Source organism: Myxocyprinus asiaticus, chromosome 50 (genome assembly GCF_019703515.2).
Source record: "Myxocyprinus asiaticus isolate MX2 ecotype Aquarium Trade chromosome 50, UBuf_Myxa_2, whole genome shotgun sequence".
Lineage (NCBI taxonomy): Eukaryota > Metazoa > Chordata > Actinopteri > Cypriniformes > Catostomidae > Myxocyprinus > Myxocyprinus asiaticus.
Window position 1 is genome coordinate 9305879 of NC_059393.1, and position 18454 is coordinate 9324332.

The 18454-nt window shown below is 36.6% G+C and overlaps 2 protein-coding genes across 4 annotated transcripts in view; one reads left to right on the plus strand and one right to left on the minus strand.

Moving 5' to 3' along the window:
- Positions 1 to 45: 45 nt before the first annotated feature.
- On the plus strand, positions 46 to 15478 carry baiap2l2b (BAR/IMD domain containing adaptor protein 2 like 2b). Of its 2 annotated transcripts, XM_051694884.1 has the most exons (15): positions 46 to 782; positions 887 to 947; positions 2764 to 2839; positions 3662 to 3748; positions 7663 to 7724; positions 8296 to 8367; positions 8466 to 8555; positions 10799 to 10930; positions 11056 to 11160; positions 12007 to 12088; positions 12190 to 12397; positions 12871 to 12933; positions 13019 to 13421; positions 14173 to 14219; positions 14802 to 15478. In XM_051694884.1, exons 2-15 carry the CDS (start codon positions 894 to 896, stop codon positions 14875 to 14877), a joined length of 1557 nt encoding a protein of 518 aa, XP_051550844.1. In that variant the 5' UTR covers positions 46 to 782; positions 887 to 893; the 3' UTR covers positions 14878 to 15478. The 2 variants fall into 2 exon arrangements, with proteins under 2 accessions (XP_051550844.1, XP_051550843.1); XM_051694883.1 differs by lacking the exon at positions 46 to 782 and having other exon boundaries at positions 826 to 947.
- Positions 15479 to 15754: 276 nt separating this feature from the next.
- Positions 15755 to 18454, minus strand: part of pvalb7 (parvalbumin 7) — a 44536-nt gene continuing 41836 nt past the window's right edge. For both annotated transcript variants that reach the window (XM_051694902.1, XM_051694901.1), the window contains exons 4-5: positions 16972 to 17081; positions 15755 to 15938 (exon numbers count right to left, since the gene is read on the minus strand). In XM_051694902.1, the coding sequence (XP_051550862.1) occupies positions 15913 to 15938; positions 16972 to 17081 (136 nt within the window). In that variant the 3' untranslated portion in view covers positions 15755 to 15912. The remainder of the gene's footprint in view (positions 15939 to 16971; positions 17082 to 18454) is intronic.

Sequence of the window (18454 nt, forward strand, 5' to 3'; positions counted from 1 at the left end):
AAAAAGAAGAGTGAAATAACCAATCTAGTAATTCAAAGTAGTACATCAAAAACAAAAAAAATTATATTTAATAAAATATATTTGTTGTAAATATATTTTATATATATATATATATATGTATAAGTAATATTTTATAAGTAATATTTAAATTAATTTCTTCACATTTTCTTATCTTCCATTAAGATTTCTGGACCCAAAACCTTCTACAAATATAAGTTATATGTAATAGCTGAAGTTTCATAAGTTTGATCTAAAAACTTAATTTATCATTTTAACAGAAGAGTAAACATGGTAAATATCCATTAGATAAGAATGTTTGGAAAATATATGAACAAAATGAAGTACTGTACATTTTTAATATGAAGCCTTGGATTGTTACTGTCTAACCAGCAACTATGAGATATTTTACATGGTTGTAATGACATGGTTCTGGTCATGGAGTGTCTCATTAAGGCAGGTCAGTGGTGTAAGCAGGTGAAGCGACTTTACAGCTGTTCTCTCAGTTAAAGTGTGTATCTCCTGCCCACCTGTCAGACGGCGGCCCTTCTCTACATTCTGTCATGAAAAGAATAAATAATTCAAGACTCCTGCCCGTATCGAATTTGGACTCCTCAATCTCCTCTCACTCGCTCTCTCGGCCTGTAACAGACGTTAACGAAGATCTGAAAAAACCCATAGATAAGGACAGTGTGCCATCACACACAGACACCGTGTTTGGCACCTCAGCAACAGGCACTAAGGAAAAAAAGCTTTGTGAAAAGTGAAAGCTTTCTCTATCACAGGTATGTATCAACCAAACCACTACTTTAATGTTTCTCAGTTAATGTACATTTAGCTCTATAATGAATGTTACATGCTCATACATGCTTTGTGTGTTTTTGAACAGAAGCAGGATGTCTGGTGCTAACAGTGACCTTCTACATAGATCAACCCTGAGTGTTTATTATGTGAGTCTTTTATTCTCAAATCGATTTAATGTATTTCTATAGCGCTTTTAGCGATACATATCGTTCAAAGCAGCTTTACATAGTGCCTGTTAATCTTGTTGAAGCTATGATCAAATCAGAATGCTCATAAATTATTCATATTTGTTGTAGACTTTATTACAGCCAGTCATATACAGTATTATAGCTATTTGGAATACTTGATTGTGATTGGTTAGTTCTGGTATTCTGTGGTCAAATGTTTTATGTAGAATGACTGCTAAATTGTCCTGGACAATCAAATTCCTTTATTCCAGCAGCCACACTAATTCCTTTAAGTTTTAAAACTCCTTTTCCAGTTTCCTAGCATCATGACATTGGGAGCGCTTTCGAAAGTCTCCATTTTCGGTGGAGAAACGTTTGAGAGTGGATGAGTGGCATAAACGTAGCGAAATTAATGCACAAGTAAGTTCATCAACATCCAGTATGCTTCATTTGAAAAAGTATTAATTTCGCTACGTTTATGACGCTTATCCATGCTAAAACATTGTTTTCCTCCACCAAAAAAGAAGCGTTTAGAAAATGCTCGCCATTACCACATGCTTTGGACAACGATATCATTTGGAAACTGGAAACGTATTAATTTCAATACGTTTATGCCTCTTATCCACACTAGAATGGTGTTTTCCTCTACTGAAAATGGATCATTTCAATATGATCTTATTACCACAAACTTTGGACAGTGACATCTTTTTAAACTATAAACTGAGTTTTCAAACGAAAATGGATTAGTGCAGATGTGGTTTTAAACTAATCTACAAGTAAGTTAGACCATGTCCAAACTAATGCATTTTCATTTGAAAACACGTTAATTTCGCTATGTTTAGGCCAAGGGCATGGCCAGGAAATTACTTTTGGGTGGGCCTCAATAAAAAAAGTCAAAGAATAATCAGTACAATTCTGTGTGGGCCTGGGTCTAATTTGGGTGGGTCCAGGCCCACCCCGGCCCACCCTTGGTTATGCATCTTGAAAATTGGGCGCTTTAAAAACACTCTCCATTACAGCATTCTATAGCCAACAATATCGTTAGGAAACTGAAAACTGAGTTTTTGAACGAAAATGGATTAGCTTGGATGTGGTCTTAAACTAATCTACAAGAAAGTTAGACCATATCCACTAGCTATGTTTCCATCAAAGTTTTTTTATGCGCATTTTGGGATAAAAAATACGCATTAAAATTGTATACGTTTGCTTGAGGATGCTCTTTTACTGCATATTTTGGACAACAATATCATTAGGAAAGTGAAAACTTTTCAAACGAAAATGGATTAGTGTGGATTTGGTCTTCAACTAATCTACAAATAAGTTAGACCATGTCCACACTAGTATGTTTTCATTTGAAAACATACATTTTGCCATGATTATGCCATTCCACTGTAGAACAGCATTTTCCTCCACCGAAAATGGAGCGTTTCAAAAACGCTCTCCATTACCACACTGAACAACGATGTTGATAAAAAAAAAAATTAAAAAAATTTGAGTTTTCAAACTAAAATGGATTAGTGTGGATGTGGCCTTAATGAAATAACTTCAACTCAATATCAATATTTTATGTCTGTTTATTTATTTATTTATTTGGTAAGTAACTATTGAATAAGAGGGATAATGTGCAGTCAGCCTATCATTATTGCAAAATAAACCCCTTCAGGGTTATACAAGACCCCTCAGCATCCTGAATAGCCTTTTTGGGGTTTATTGTGCTATATTAACTGCCTGACTATATATTTTGTAATACCCCAGCATGGATATTGACAGTTTAATGTTGTTTGGGATTTTTCAGAACCTCATGGATCAGTTTAATCCCGGTTTGCAAAAGCTGGTTACTTTAGGAAACAGTTATATCAAGGCTTTTCAAGGTGAGCATATTTTTTTTTCACAGTTAGACACTTAAATGTAAAACAACTTTAAATTAAAATTTGTGTGGTGAAATACTTCAAAATATTTATCGAATAACAGACATACCCTGCTGAAACTTAAAAAAGCTTTAACCAACCTAAAGTGGTTAGCTGGTCTTCCAGTCTGGACAACAGTGTTGAGGTGTAATCTGATTACATAGTAGTACTGTAATATAGAACAAAAAGTAACACACAAAGCACATTTTGAATTCTTGCAGTCAGATTACAGTTACGGACTTTCAATTAAGGGTAATTACTTTTAAGTAAATTACTTGGGTTACTTTCTCTAGAATATTTTTTTAAATTTATAATACATTTAAAATATGAATTTATATGTACGTTTGTGTTTCTGTGACAGCTGAAGGGTGTGCGACAATGAACAAGTAGGAAATACAGACAATATTTTGAAGTCGTTGAGCAGAAAAACAAAGATGTTTATCTGAAAACTGTTTTAGAAAGTTACGTAATTAATAATGTGATTACTGATTACTTCATCGGAAAAGTAAAGTAATCTGATTACAATTTTTAGAGACTTAATTTGTATTGGATTTCTTTTTTGGGTAACTTACTCAAGTGGTCAGGCTGATCTGTTTGGATGGTTTTAGAGAGGGTTTTATTTTGGTACTATAGTTTACTGATCTGTCTGGGAAAACGGCTAAACCAACTTAAACAAGCGAAGATAACCGAACCACCTTAGGCTGGTTTCAGCTGTTTTAAGCAGGGAACGTTTCAAGCTATTTCTGTAATTTAAGCTATATTTGTGTGTGTCTGTGTGTATCAAAGCCTTGGCACTGACGAGTGAGGCCTACTTCAGTTTTCTTGCTAAAATGGGTGAGCAAGCTCTCAACACATTGTCGTCCAGACCACTTGGTAAGATTGAAAATGTGTGTGTTTTTCTGTGTTTGTGTCTCTAAGCAATGCCACCTGGAAAGACTGTGTGACATGATGTCTTTTGAGTCTTAATCTGTCTTTTCTGGCTCTATCAGAGGTTGTTGGATCTTCAGACATTAGATGTTTCAGCAAACGGTGTCCAGTGGCAGATGCTTCCTCGCTCTGTCATAAAACACAAGATTTGGCTCACCGACGCTCTCGGCTCAGTGCCCGCATAATGAGTTTTCGTTACTGGTGTTCGCACAGAACGCTGTAACAGTGAAGCATGCCAAAACAAAACTTTAAGAGGCTTGTAAATGGAAGAGCATGAATTAGATAATGTTATAGCTTTGATGATCTTTTATATGTTATTAAAATGTTATTATTATGTAATTGTAATGTTACTATCAGGCAATACAACCTGTATGTGAAAAGACAGGTTTGTGTATGTGTGTGTTTGTATGCGAGAGAGAGATTAGGTTGCAATGTGAGCGTTGAGACTTAAATTATAGATGCACGGTCTCATTCTCTCACCCCTCTAAATTCATTATTTCACTTTAGCACATTACTCACACGATTACAATGCACTTATTGATGTGTACACTAACAAAAAAGGTACCTTGTTTTTGGTCTAGGTCATGAGTTAATCGCAGGTTTTAAAAAAAAAAAATTATGTATTACAGGTTTTTTTTATTTTTTTTATAAAGAATTTCTTCAATTTCAGGCACTTTTATGTCCAAGGGGTTGATTTGTATTCAAACAAACAGGATTTTTGATAAAAGCATCAGCTGAATGACAACTTGATTGCATACATACTACACATTAATATGAACGTGAACATGGTATTTAACATTTAATTACAAAACAGGTAAAAAAGATAATGTATTACAAGTGTAATATCAGTGTTACGTGCATTGAACACCATAGTAAACAAATATGGGTCATATACGACCCGCATATGCATTGTAATTGTAAGCGTAATGATGCAAACTCTCTTATAATAAAATAAAAAAAAAAAACGTTAACTGAATGTTAAAAAAGTCACTTCACATGATAAAAGACATTTTAACTAAGGAAAACTTGGAGTGTCAGATGAAAAGATAATTTAATGTAAATACTAAACGCTGGGTCATTTTTTTACCCACAAATGCTTTCTAGGCTTAAACTATGAAAACAGATTATAAAAATACAAATTATTACATGTTTTAAACTATGATGATCTAAATAAACCATTTCAATATTTATTGTGTGAAAAGTATTATAATATTTTCAAAAAATGTAGACTGTCCCACAGTTGTGGCGTCATTTCCACCACACCAAAAAAAAAGTATAGTTGGTGTACTAGTTTACCAAGTCAACAAAAGTGTCAGTGAAGAACATACTTGAGATGAACAAGTGATGTTTGAAGAACACTAAGAAAATTTACGATAAAAATCAGTTGTGATCAGAATAGTTTTATTGGACGTCAATAATGCAAACAGTGTGAGAATATTATTTAATTGTGTATTTAGGATACATAAAATGTTAGCTATCTATGGCAAGACAAAGGAGTCTTTTTATTTCTCAAATTATGCCATTTGCCATTATGCAATTTTATTTAAAAAACATAAAAAATCGAATTTTGTATCAGCGTCATTTCCACCACTGAATTCTATTAAACACAATTCAAAATTTGAGATGTGCTGGAAATGACACTGTGGTGGGAATTTCATAACTTTCATAAAAATGACAGAAATCTGCTGTGATGCATGTACACACACTGGGCTTTATTTTCATGAGCACGCAAAGCGCAGTGCTACACTTAGCACCCATTTTCAGCATGAAAATTTTCATGAGAATGCTAATTCTAAGCGTAATTTACGTGCCAGCGCAAAGTGCAAGTGGCCGTGGGTGAGAAATCGGTTATTGCTCTAAGACGTTTCAGAACCACGTCTGTTTTCAGCGCAAAGTTTAAACTCAGTTCCTGCATTTGGAGATTCCACCAGCAGGTGCTAATAAAGTTCATGTCCAAACTCTGAAAATATAGTGAAACATCAAATTTTGTCCCTGATAATCAGAGTTGTAGCATTTTATGAAACAAAATTTATGAGATTTGTGTTAAACAATCTATAGGTCATGGTTTATTTTTCAATTATTATTATTATGTTTAAATTTACAATAATTTTTATGATCTAATTTGTATTAGTATTTTTCCACCTGTTGTCATAGAGTGATTTTTAAGTCAGTGGAAGTCAAATGTTTGGATTTGGTATGTGTGTTTTTATTTATTTATTTATTTATTTATTTATTTATTTATTTATTTTTTTTTGGACCACTTCATTGTTTTGATTATATTTTTGTTTAATTTGAAGTTAGAAATGTTTTTGGTCTAATTTTTCTAATTAATCAACTGTTAGAAATGAAGTACGTGCTGATACAATCACATTTAATACTAGCCATGATTTGTGCGTCAGTAGATGAAAATGGTTAATAGTACTTACATTCCTTATAATTTAACGGAGCATACATCCAAATCCTAACGAGAATCACGTTTTCCATGCGCATAAAAGGAGCGTGTCACTGTCATAATATTCCTGACATTTTACAAGGACGCAGTTAATGCACAAAAGAACAGAAGTCTTATTTCTATTCTAATTAATTGCATACCGCCCATTTATACTAGCAAATACTTTTGAATGTGCTGTCTTTGTTTATATCGCTTGTGCTTGAGGGAATGGACTATATAATAGGACGCAGATGCTACAATAACCAGAGAAAAACCTCAGTATTAAATCACACTTGACCTAGCCCATTAGTGCTTTGCACGTGCAAATTAGCCAAACCCACTTGTGTCTAGACTTAGTGCATGCTTGCACGAAAATACCAAAACTTCATGGCCATGCCCATTGGCTTTGCGTGTATGACTTATGGTATAGCGCTAGTGCTTTTAAAATAGTGCCTACTGTTGGACATTGTTAGTAGACAAATAAAAAAACTAGTGAGTGTGAAAACTGTTTTATCAAGACTTTACTTTCTAGACATCCAGAGTGCTAAAAGTGCCAGAATAAAAAAAATAATAATAATAATAAGAAAAATAAAAATAAATAAATTATAAGATTAATGATAAATTGTCAACTACATAATTTTGAATTAATTTTCAAATTAAAAAGAATTGGGGCCTGGGTAGCTCAGCGAGGTTTGACACTGACTACCACCCCTGGAGTCGCGAGTTCGAATCCAGGGCATGCTGAGTGACTCCAGTGAGGTCTCCTAGGCAACCAAATTGGCCCGGTTGCTAGGGAGGATAGAGTCACATGGGGTAACCTCCATGTGGTCGCGATTAGTGGTTCTCGCTCTCAATGGGGCTTGTGCGAAGTTGTGCGTGGATCGCTGAGAGTAGCATGAGCCTCCACATGCTGTGAGTCTCCGGTGTCATGCACAACGAGTCACGTGATAAAATGTGCGGATTGATGGTCTCAGAAGCGGAGGCAACTGAGACTTGTCCTCCGCCACCCGGATTGAGGTGAGTAACCGCGCCACCACGAGGACCTACTAAGTAGTGGGAATTGGGCATTCCAAATTGGGAGAAAAGGGGATAAAATTAAAAAAATAAATTAAATTAAATGAAAAATAATTATTAGCTGTTCGACTGAATTATTTAATTTATATTTTATGCATATGTGTTGTGCAATAAATCAAATATACTCATTAGATGACGTTTTTCTAAACTCTAAATGCCTTAATACTGCTGTTAATCTATTAGTTTGTTACGGTCCACCTGCATTAACTGACTCAACCGATTGAGCAAACATAACATTCTGCCATTGATCCCAATGATAATAACACTCTCTCCCAAACCCAGTCTTCCATTTCTGAGCCTATTAATTATGCATCCATAATCAATTATTTAATTAATCTATTTGTGTGTTTCCTAGGTGATGTGCTGATTGAGATATCAGAGACGCAGCAGAAGCTGACAGCTGAGGTGGAGGGCGTGGTGGGTTCAGATCATTCTTTCTAATACAATTCATGAGCCTTCCAGCACTTTATGCTCAAGCTATAAAGAAATGCACCTTCATACAGTATTGATACCATTAGCTGACAATGTCTTAACAGGACTACAGCTTACAGCTTAAACATAGACACCATTTGTGGTTTGCTGTCAATTACCATTGAAAATCATTTCGACTCATACCACTGTTTGTAAAAATGAACAAAAGTACTTACATTTTTTATTCAGTAATAAAAATAGTTTTATTTGATCTGTAAAGTTGACTAAATCACCATTTGAAGTTATGAGTTGTTACGTCACATCCCTTTCTAGTATCCTTGCCGGTTTTGTGCGAAAGTTAAGGAGTTTACTCCTTTACACGGTCATGACCTGAGTTGAAAGATTAGATTAGGTGCCTATAGCTCAAATGATAGAGCATGGCGCTAATAGTAACAAACAAAGTCATGGGATTTTAATCCTAAAAAACATGCATGCTGATAAAATGTATACCTTGAAGTTGCTGTAAGCGTCTCTCTCTCTCTCTCTTGTTTTTATCTGTTTGCTGGTTCTGTTCCAGTTTCGCTGGTTCCATGTGGAGGTTCTGCAGGCCATGGACAAGAATGTGAAGCTAGATGAGGAGTACATTGAAGTGGGTCTGGATGTGTGTGGTTGTGGGTTGTATATGTTTGTTTAGAGGAGTGTATGGACATGTATTCGCTGATATATTGCATATGTGTATGTTTGTAGGGAAGCCGTAGGGTGTATGAATTGGAGGTGAGGAATCAGGCTGCAGCACTGGAGAGACAGTTGAGACGTGGAGCTTTCAGAGACTCGCTGGTAATGCCACAACTGCATCTGTGTGTGCTAGTTTGCATTGATGTTATTGTGGTTTTGTAAAACACTGTCCCCTGTGCCATCAAACTTATTTACCATTGTCTTCAATGTTTCGTCCACTTGAAGTATTTCAATCACCAGTAACTTGCTGATACTGTAAAGCAATTGTTTTGTAGTAGGCTGATAAATTGCAGACTTAGTTTTGGCATCAGAAATGTCAGAAATGTTCATTTTAAAGGGATCTGTAATCATTATGTTGGCTTGACGAAGCCAACAAACTGTTATCCTACAGACTTTGTCTGGGGTGTTTCCAAAATTCCTAAACCAGGACCAATATTATCAATTGTAACTCCTCCGACAGCTTTCAAGTTACACCCACCAAACTAGGCACAGACCTTCAGACTGTTCTGACTTGCATTGCTATATCTTTACTAACTGACCGGAATAATGTTTTTCACACAGCAGATGATAGAAAAATCAGACAAATCCCAATCGAGTTACATTGACAGAATGTTCAAACGGGCCAATGGAATGCTTGTTAATTCAAACTCCAACTGTCGAAAAATTCTAATGTAACCAAACACACAAGGCCTGGCATATTACGGCTTTAGGTTACAATACAAAATCTATCCATCTATTTTCTTTCTGAAGGATTTATCTGAAGGTCTACTTGACTATCTCTCTTTTGTAAAACTTTCAGCTTTGTCAAGCCAAGTTTAAAGTTTGTCTTGACAAACTTTACCTATCTAGTTTACCCTCATGTCAGACCTGTGTGTTTCTTTCTTCTTCTTTTTTTTTATCCACTTTTCCCCCAATTGGAATGCCCAATTCCCACTACTTAGTAGGTCCTCGTGGTGGCACGGTAACTCACCTCAATCCGGGTAGCAGAGGACAAGTTTCAGTCAATCTGCGCATCTTATCACGTGGCTCGTTATGCATGACACCACGGAGACTCCGCATGTGGAGGCTCATGCTACTCTCCACGATCCACACACAACTTACCATGTGCCCCATTTAGAGCGAGAACCACTAATCCTGACCACGAGGAGGTTACTCCATGTGATTCTACCCTCCCTAGCAACCGGGCCAATTTGGTTGCTTAGGAGACCTGGCTGGAGTCGTTCAGCACACCCTGGATTCGAACTCGGGACTCCAGTGGTGGTAGTCAGCGTCAATACTCGCAGAGCCATGAAAATCTTCCTGTGGCATGGGGGGCATGGTCATGTGTCTTTCTGTGGGAGGGGGAGAGCGGTAAGGCTCGTCACCTATCTCTCATTATAGCAGACAGACACATGACCACGCCCCCCCATGCCACACTTCCGTTTCACAGTAGCTCTAAAATCTCATTCTAAAAATTAAAATTTGCTGCGACTCATTCGGTTACAAGCACAGCTTAAATTGGATCTGAATGATCAGGAACAGCATTCCGGCACCTTTGATTTAAAAAAAAAAAAAAAAAAAAAAAAAAAACTTCCATTGCATTTTCTGTTTGCTCCAGTCTTGTGGTGAACTGAATTAAACAAAAACTGAGCCAGAGCATTCCATCTCTATTTATTGAGTTAACTTCATTTCATATGTCACCTAGGTCATTAGAATTACCAGCAGATGTTAACCCTTTCTTACAAGACATGCAAGAACCAATGACATTTAGCATCATTGATGGCACTTGCCAACCTGGCAAGTCTGGATGTGGCATATTTCAGCGTATGCCAACAACTTAAATTTCTGTTAGAATATAGCACGAGTTGTATGTACTACTTTTAAGGTACTAATGTAATGGTGCTTCTTTGTCACCTAAGTAAAAATTTGCAATTTAAACCAATATTTGTGAGTGGTGTTTTTAGTGTGTGCTAATTACAGAACCAAGCCATTAGCTTAGCCACATGATAATATTCGACTTTATTGGAATCAACATTACTATTGGAATGACGACTAACTGAGAATTTTTATGAAGTCTGATTAACAGACCTAGATAATACGATTGTAGCTCGGCTTCCTCCAGCATGTCTACACATTAATTGGACCACAATTGGCCTCTGCGTCATGTGAATGCATGCACCAAAAGACAGAGGTGATGTACAACTGTAACCCGCATATTGGTCGTCCTCTCTTAAAATGTTCAATTACACATTATGTTATGTGTACTTGGACAGACAGATGAAGACTGTAGCTCAACTGCGCAAAAACAAACAAACAAACAATAGCTCGATTATAACTGTGCATATAAACATACTGAATGTGTGCAGGAGGGCAGTGAGTACATGCAGTACCTGAGACAGAGCCAACATGAAATTCTCAAAGAAGAAGAGAGGAGGTATCGTTTCTTGGCTGAGAAACATTGCGGACTTACGCAGTCGCTACTGTACCTCATCAACAAGGTACAGCTGCTTTCTACTGGAGTTCATTAGCAGTATGCACATATAGACCATCTGTTCAGTACCTTACAAACTAAACCTTATCAGCGCACTGGATGTGCACACTCATCTTTCCTATGTGTTGACAGATGGGGGTGTCCCTGCAGCAGAGAGCGGATGGATGGAAAGAAAGAGTCAGTGAGAGCAGAGGTTCCAGACCTCGAACACCCACTCCAACAGATCAAGAAGCTCAGGTGACTCTGGAATAATGAGAATGAGGAGTATTTACTATCTATCCATAATCCTTTTCTTTCTCTTGCCCTTTTTGGCTAGCTTCACAAAGGCCGGTTCCCCAGACGTTACCAAGATCTCACAATGTAACAGATGGGTTTTGAGGTTGTGTGATGCACAGGTTCCATGTATGGAATGTACTTTTATGCCACATCTGTCAGTGGCAGGTGAAATGAGAATTTTTTTTACCAGCCATGATACTGTAGCTACGTCCTAAGTCGCATACTTCTAAACTATTCTATGCCATTTTAGTATGGCCTGGTCTAATGGGAGGCATTGCCCCACTAGATCTTCCTTGTGAACTATTGATTTTGAGTGAAGCTGCATCCACACCACTAGGTGTCACTATAAGTCCAAGATGACACAAACAAAAGTTACTGAGTGCACCTTTAATGGTGAATGTGACGACAACAATGGAAGATTCTGTGAAGACAAATGTGAGTTGAATGCTTTAACATTACCCCACGCTGTGTGAATTTGTATGTAACTTTAAATATGCCTCCAGTCCACATAAGTGTTGGACTGTGGTTGGCTAATGTTCTAAAGCTAGTGGCAACAGTCATAGTCACTTCAGCCATCACTTTTCTGAACTGCTAAAAAAGAAAAACGGTGAATGCTTCCATGTAGAAAAAAAGGATTCACAGTGAAAAAATTATACACTTTAGCTTTAAAGGTGCAGTAAGCGATTTCATCCATTTTGCTAACTTTCGCTAGACTTCCGTCACCAAACTAAACCGTTCCTTCAACCACATGCCATCTCTCCAAAACCCCGCCCTCCACAAAAGTATGTCTTTTGATGTATCTTACAGTTAAGGAGTTCTCTGGGCTCGCTGCTGCAGACTGGAGACAAAGAAATGGACCGAGTGCCACTGGGCAGAGTGCCCTCTAGAGGTCTGGAGACTCCTCACGTACATCCTCATTTTCCGCTATGACTCAACTAAATCAAGATCAAGATCAGCCAAAATTTCTTCTTTCCCTATGTCTCTCCACAGCTCCGTCTCCACTCCCCAGTCGTTCTCGCTCCAGTTCTGTTGGTGAGTCTTTGGGTCTTGGTGGTGGCCGCTCCATGAGGGCCATCGTATCACATCCCCCTTCATCCAATCCAGTCCTGCTGCCGTTTTCCCGTGGTGACATGGTGACTGTACTCATACCAGAACCCCGGAACGGCTGGCTGTATGGACGCCATGACTCAAGCCTCCGGTGAGCAATTCTAGAGTTGGTTTACAAAATTGCGTTTCAGCTAATCTAGTTGAAATGGGATGACGCTAAAGACAGGTGTCCTAAACTTTTTGAGATTTTTCCACTTCAACCCCATTCAGAGGTGGTTAAAACACGTGTGACCACATTGGGCTCGTAGTAAATGCTCAATCATTCGAAAGTGTTTCAACAGCAGCGACGTGCCACCTACTCACCAGTCAATCAACCAATGCACTAAACCTTTGTCATCTAGTACATTGAGTTCATTAGTAGCTTTTGTGTTATTGTTAAAGCTTTATTGATTTTTAATGATGTTCAAGACTTAATTTAGTCATTGGGAAGTAAATGCATTGATATCATCATAAATGCAGTCATTAGTCTAATATGGTATATGGCATGTGGTCCTTTGTCATCTAATTCATAGTGTTCATTAAATAATTTCTAGTGAAATGCATTTTGATCAACTTTTTTTTCAGTCAAGGCTGGTTTCCTGCTGCTTATGTGGCTTCCACTAAAGATTTTCTACCCTTAGGCTCCAGGTAAACATGAGTTTGTGCTGAATTGTAATGATTCACTGTTTGATTAGACGTATTATATCATTTGATGTTGACTTGAACCTTTCAGTGGGGCGTCACACCGAAGCCACAGCTTGAACAACCTCCTGGATCCAACCAACCAGTCAGAATCTGCAGACACCTTGAGCTATAGCGACGTCACATCCTCAGCAATACTTATGCGTCGGGCTTCAGCAGATCTTCGCCCAGTATCTCCCCTCCCTGACAAGAAGGCGGAGTCTACCAGTGAGGGAAAGACCAATCAGAAAACCTACAATGAAATCCCGCCCCCAGCTGCACCGCTCCGCCGGGGATCAGCTGACATTCGGCCGATATCTCCCCTGCCTGACAGGAGGGCGGAATCTCATTTTGAGAGCAAAGTGGAACACAAAAGTTACAATGAACTCACACCTCCAGCTCCAACCCTTCCAAACTCTCCTCTTCCTGAACGAAATGTGGAATCAAGTTTGGAGGTGAGTGTCCACAATGTGCAATTTTTGCCACGATTTTGCAGTCGGAGACAAAAATTTGCTAATCTTACAAGATTTCTTTTTTCGTTCTGGTAGTGTCTTAAATCTTGGGCCACATTCGTGCTGTGTGACTTGTAAGATGCTAATCAAATCTATAAACTATAGGAGCACAGCAATTCATCATGCAGTCAACACGGCAACTACGACCAACCTAAATATGGTGAATTCCTAGTGAAGTACTACACTACCCACAATTCTGAAGTTAGATTCACTAATCAGAGAAGTTGCTGTTACCATGACATCATCTTTCGCCCAGCCACATTCGGACTTGTTTTGTTTTTCCCAAACAAAAAATTGCCATCCAGACAAAAGTGCTTGCCTTTGTTTGCATGGCGCCATTTTAATTAAAAAATGTGATGCACGTCCATGTCTTACAGTCTTCGGTGAGCTTTACCTAAGATATAAGTTGGGCCATATCGTGCAATCTGACAAGCAAATATCGCAAAGAACTGCAAAAATTATGCAGTGTTTAGCTGGCTTTAGTGTATATACTGAAAAGAATTTGCTGCTTCTGTCGGAATTACTTATAATACTTATAATTACTCATATCCAGTAGTTTCTTTTTGGGAGCTTCATTTGATCTCTTTAGCTTGGTTTAAAATTTTGGTTTAGAAATGTTTCAGTTGTCCATAAATGTTGTAGTTGTAATTTGAATATATGTGAGTTTTATTTTAAATCTGCTCCATGTCTGCAGAGGTCAACTGTTCATGGACAGCCACCAGAGCATCCTCTTTTCCCCAGGTATTAAATATGTCTTTGAGTTTACTTTCTTGTTAATGCATTTTCGTATTATATTTGTACAAAGTTTTGCTCCCACTTCTAATTACTATAATGCATCAAAATCTCATCCTCATTACCGTAATGCAAAAAAGTAAAAAAAAAAATAAAAAAAAAAGGTAAACAAAAATTAAATATTATTTAAATGTAAAAGTATGTATACACCATTTCATTATTTGTTGTGCTGCCTTGTAAATATTTTTGTAAAATACCACTGTCTCAGAGTATTTTTTACTGTAATGAGAATCACCATTGAGAATAATGTGTATTACAAAACAAGTCAAAAGTTAAACTTCCAGATGTATAACGATAATGAGCATTGTGGGGTAAATGTGCTTTAAATAATGTCACAATGCACAATCTATTAAAATTTTTTTTTTTTTATAATTTCCTATGTTTTTATTTAAATGTATTGCATTGATATACATACTCTATCTCATGTAGGGTTATTTTCTATTACTCCAGCCACTACTGTACCATCACTTTTCTTTCTCTCCCTTTCCCTATTATTTTGCTCTCTCTCTCTCTCTTCTTCCTGTCTTCTAGAGGTTCGAATCCTTTTGCCACCGTGAAGCTCCGCCCTACAGTCACCAATGACAAATCAGCACCACGGATTCACTGACAGTCAACAAAAAACCCCTCCCCTGCACTCTGACTGGTTCAGAGTCTTTCTGTCAGTCCATAAATACATTCAATCACCATGAATATTAGAATGAAAAAGTAATAAGCACCTTTTTAAACTTAAAAGTATTTAAGAATAGAATAGAGTTTCAGTTGAATTACCTCAGAATTTAAAGGCATAATACAGTAAGATTGTGTTAAGTCTGACCACTAGGTTTGTTTTTATGTGTGTATCTGTTTTGGCATTTTGTGATCAGAAAATGTTTTTTAGATATTACAATCTATAAGTGTTTTTATATATATATATATATATATACACAAGTTCTGTTCTATTCAGTTCATCAGAACTTCATTTACGTTTAATTTCATTAACTTTCATTAAAGTTTAGGTGAATGCTTATGAAAATAATTTGTTTATTATAAAGGAAAAAAATTATGGATAGTTTATGTGTGTTTTTAGTTGAATTTTGATCTGGTTTGTGACCCTAAAATCATTGCTCTTTAGTGCTTTTGTTTTTTAACTTTTGGTTTAGAAAATTATATATACTGTATGCTAATATTATAATATAATGCACAAAAGGAATCGTTGAAATAAAAAGAAACTGCAGTATTTTTTCTCAATGCATGGCTTTATTTAATTTCTCTCTTAAATATTTTTTTCTCTCATTTTGTCTCATCCTTCTCTTCTGGAATTCACTGTGTTCAGTGACTCTACCACAAGAGAGGAGCGAAACATGGCAAGATGAGGAGAAAGAAGGAGGAAGAAACAGAAAGAGAAACATGCCAAAATGAACAAAAAAGAAGAGGTGGAAGGTCAAGAAGTTCAGGAATCTAATATCTTTTATGAGAGAACTAAAACGGTTCACATGTATAGTCTGTATATAAAAAAAAAAAAAAAAGTTTAATAAATAAATGTAATTAAGGGAGGCAGATTCAGCTCCTGGCTCATGGCATGATGTGTAGAGAAGTACATTACGACTGGCTGTAGCTATTCACAGGAGAGTTGTGGTGTGATGGGTTGCCAAATATTGACCTTTTACTCATGCACCAAAGCCTCAAATTCTAAAAGAGAATTGCAAAATGAGTATGGATTAGATTTTTGTTGGAAATGTTATATTTTTTTATATCTTCCAATTATTACAACATGCATGAAGCACAATTATTTGTATTATTATAAAAATAATTATTGAACTCCTTCAATAAATTACTTAGTTTGCACTCTGTTCAAAGGGTTACTTCACCAAGACATGAAAATTTGGTCATCATTTACTACCTATATGTTGTAACTATATTACTTTCTTCCATGGAAAACAAAAAAATATTTATTTTAAAGAATATCTGAACTACTTGTTTCCAAACATTAAAATGGATGATGATTTAAACTGCCAAGTTCCAAAAATGACAAAAAAAAAAAAGCTCCATAAATCTTGTGCATTATATTACAAGTCTTCTGAAGCCATATGATAGCTTGGAGTGCGGTACAAACTGAAATTTAAGTAATTATTTGCTGACAAAATTGTTTTAGAAAGTAACTTAAATGTAAAGTAGTAAGCAAAGTATTCGGTAAAAGTAATCTTATTACAGTGTAAAGAAGTAATTTGTAGTGGATTACTATTTTTTGAGTAATTCACCCCACGCTGCTCCTTTACAGTTCTCAAATCTCATTTGTGCTGGTGCGCATTCAAACATGGTGCATCAAGTTTTTCACACCAGGTTTTCTGTAAAACATCAATGGTTCTTCCACATCTTGTGACTGTTCGTGACCATTTGAATTGAACAAAAGCGCATATGAGATTTAAGAGCTATGTCAGAGGTTCTCAAAAAATAGCGACTTAAATTTTGGTCTGTTCCTCATACAAAGCTGTTGTACGGCTTCAGAAGAATTAGTCGTATTGATTACTTTTATGGTGCTTTTTTTTTGTCGTTTTGGAGCTCAACTGTCAACTGAGTCACCATCCACTTTCATTGCATGGAAAACAGCAGCTTGGACATTGTGCAAAATAACTCCTTTTGTTAAAACAGTTTGGAACGACATTTGGAACGAGGGTGAGAAAATAATGACAATTTTCACTTTTGAGTATGCTAGTTGTCTTACCATCTATGCCAATTTTTCCATCTCCATCCTTGTCGGCGGCAGCGAGGAATGCTTTGGTCTCCTTATCGGTAAGATCTCTGCCATCTGCAGAAAAACCCTTTAGCACAAACCTGACGATGAAAACAAAGAGTTGGGATAAACATAAATCTGGCAACACTTGGAACTAAACAACAACAGCTTACTTACAAATAAAACTGTTGACAACTGTACATCACTTGTGTATGCGAGTTATAGAATGACTTTAAGATAGGAATTTCAGAAATGTACAGACTGCAATCTGAGGTTCATATTACGTAACCCTCTTGTTGTCTTTTCTGAGACCCAGAGCAGTGGCACAAACATCAACTTACCAAGTTAACAAAAAAAGATTTTTTTTACTTCCTTTGGGTAGACTTCAAATCTTAATTTAGGGGTTCAGACCTGCACCCTGCACTGTTTAATGATTTCTTTAATTTACTTAATGTTATATCCCTTAGCACTTCCAGATTAAATTTGGAGTTATATTAAATAATAGGTCTGTCATGTGCCACCTTGATAGCTCATCATGGAATTCGTGTTTCCCCTGCTGTTGCCCAATGATGAACAGTCATGTGCTGATAATGAGTAATAGGGGAGCAAGGCTGCTGCCAGGGTAGACATATAAAGCAAATCTATCCAAATGGGAATCTCCCTCTCTCTGTACTTCAGGCCAACAGGAGATGGTAACAAAGACAGAATGACACACCAGCTTTGAAAACTGGCCAAACATCACAAGAATAAAACTAATTTATGGATCTTGCACAAAGGATTTTATGTGCATCGCAAAGATGGGTTATGATTTTAGTTTGGTACAGTTGGCGCAACAGAGCTGATGCTACAATGCCACCCTGCGTGATTCCCTGGTGATCAATCATGAAAATTTATTTTTGTTGTTCAATATTACGTTATTTCGCCATATTTTCAGATTTTTTGGCAATAAACTAGAATAAACAAAATTAAAAACCAAGAGTTTCATTGACGTGTTCCCGAGTTGTTCCTGAGCTGTGACATCTCATGAAAATTATGTGACTGTGGCGCATTTTTGCAAAATGAAAATACTTGGTTCATTACATGTATCACGGCATTTCCTAGTTGAAATGTCCACTGAGTGGTGCTAAAAGCGAGTTAAATGTTCTCCCAAACAGATGAGGTTTTTAAGGTTAATGCTCTAAATTTAAAATAAACAAAACCAACATCCCTACCCTAAACCTTAAACCTAAACATAATCTATAGTGTCATAAAAGCAAATGTTAGATAAAAAAATGCAATTGCTGAAGCATCTATGTCATTTTATGTTGTTTCTATGACACTTTTCGGCTCGGCAAGTTCAATGCTCTATCAGTTATCGCACTTGAATAAGCTTGTAAATGTTGTTGGATATGGAATGTAAACATTAAAATGTACACTCACCGAGCACTTTATTAGGTACACCTGTACACCTACTTATACATACAATTATCTAATC

Bases quoted from the DNA above. Each gene is read 5' to 3' on its own strand.
- baiap2l2b (XM_051694883.1), top strand. From the start codon at position 843: ATGAATGTTACATGCTCATACATGCTTTGTGTGTTTTTGAACAGAAGC. The intron at 8,368-8,465 runs GTGGGTCTGGAT...GTATGTTTGTAG, and splicing joins TAGATGAGGAGTACATTGAA to GGAAGCCGTAGGGTGTATGA. The intron at 14,220-14,801 runs GTATTAAATATG...CCTGTCTTCTAG, and splicing joins GAGCATCCTCTTTTCCCCAG to AGGTTCGAATCCTTTTGCCA.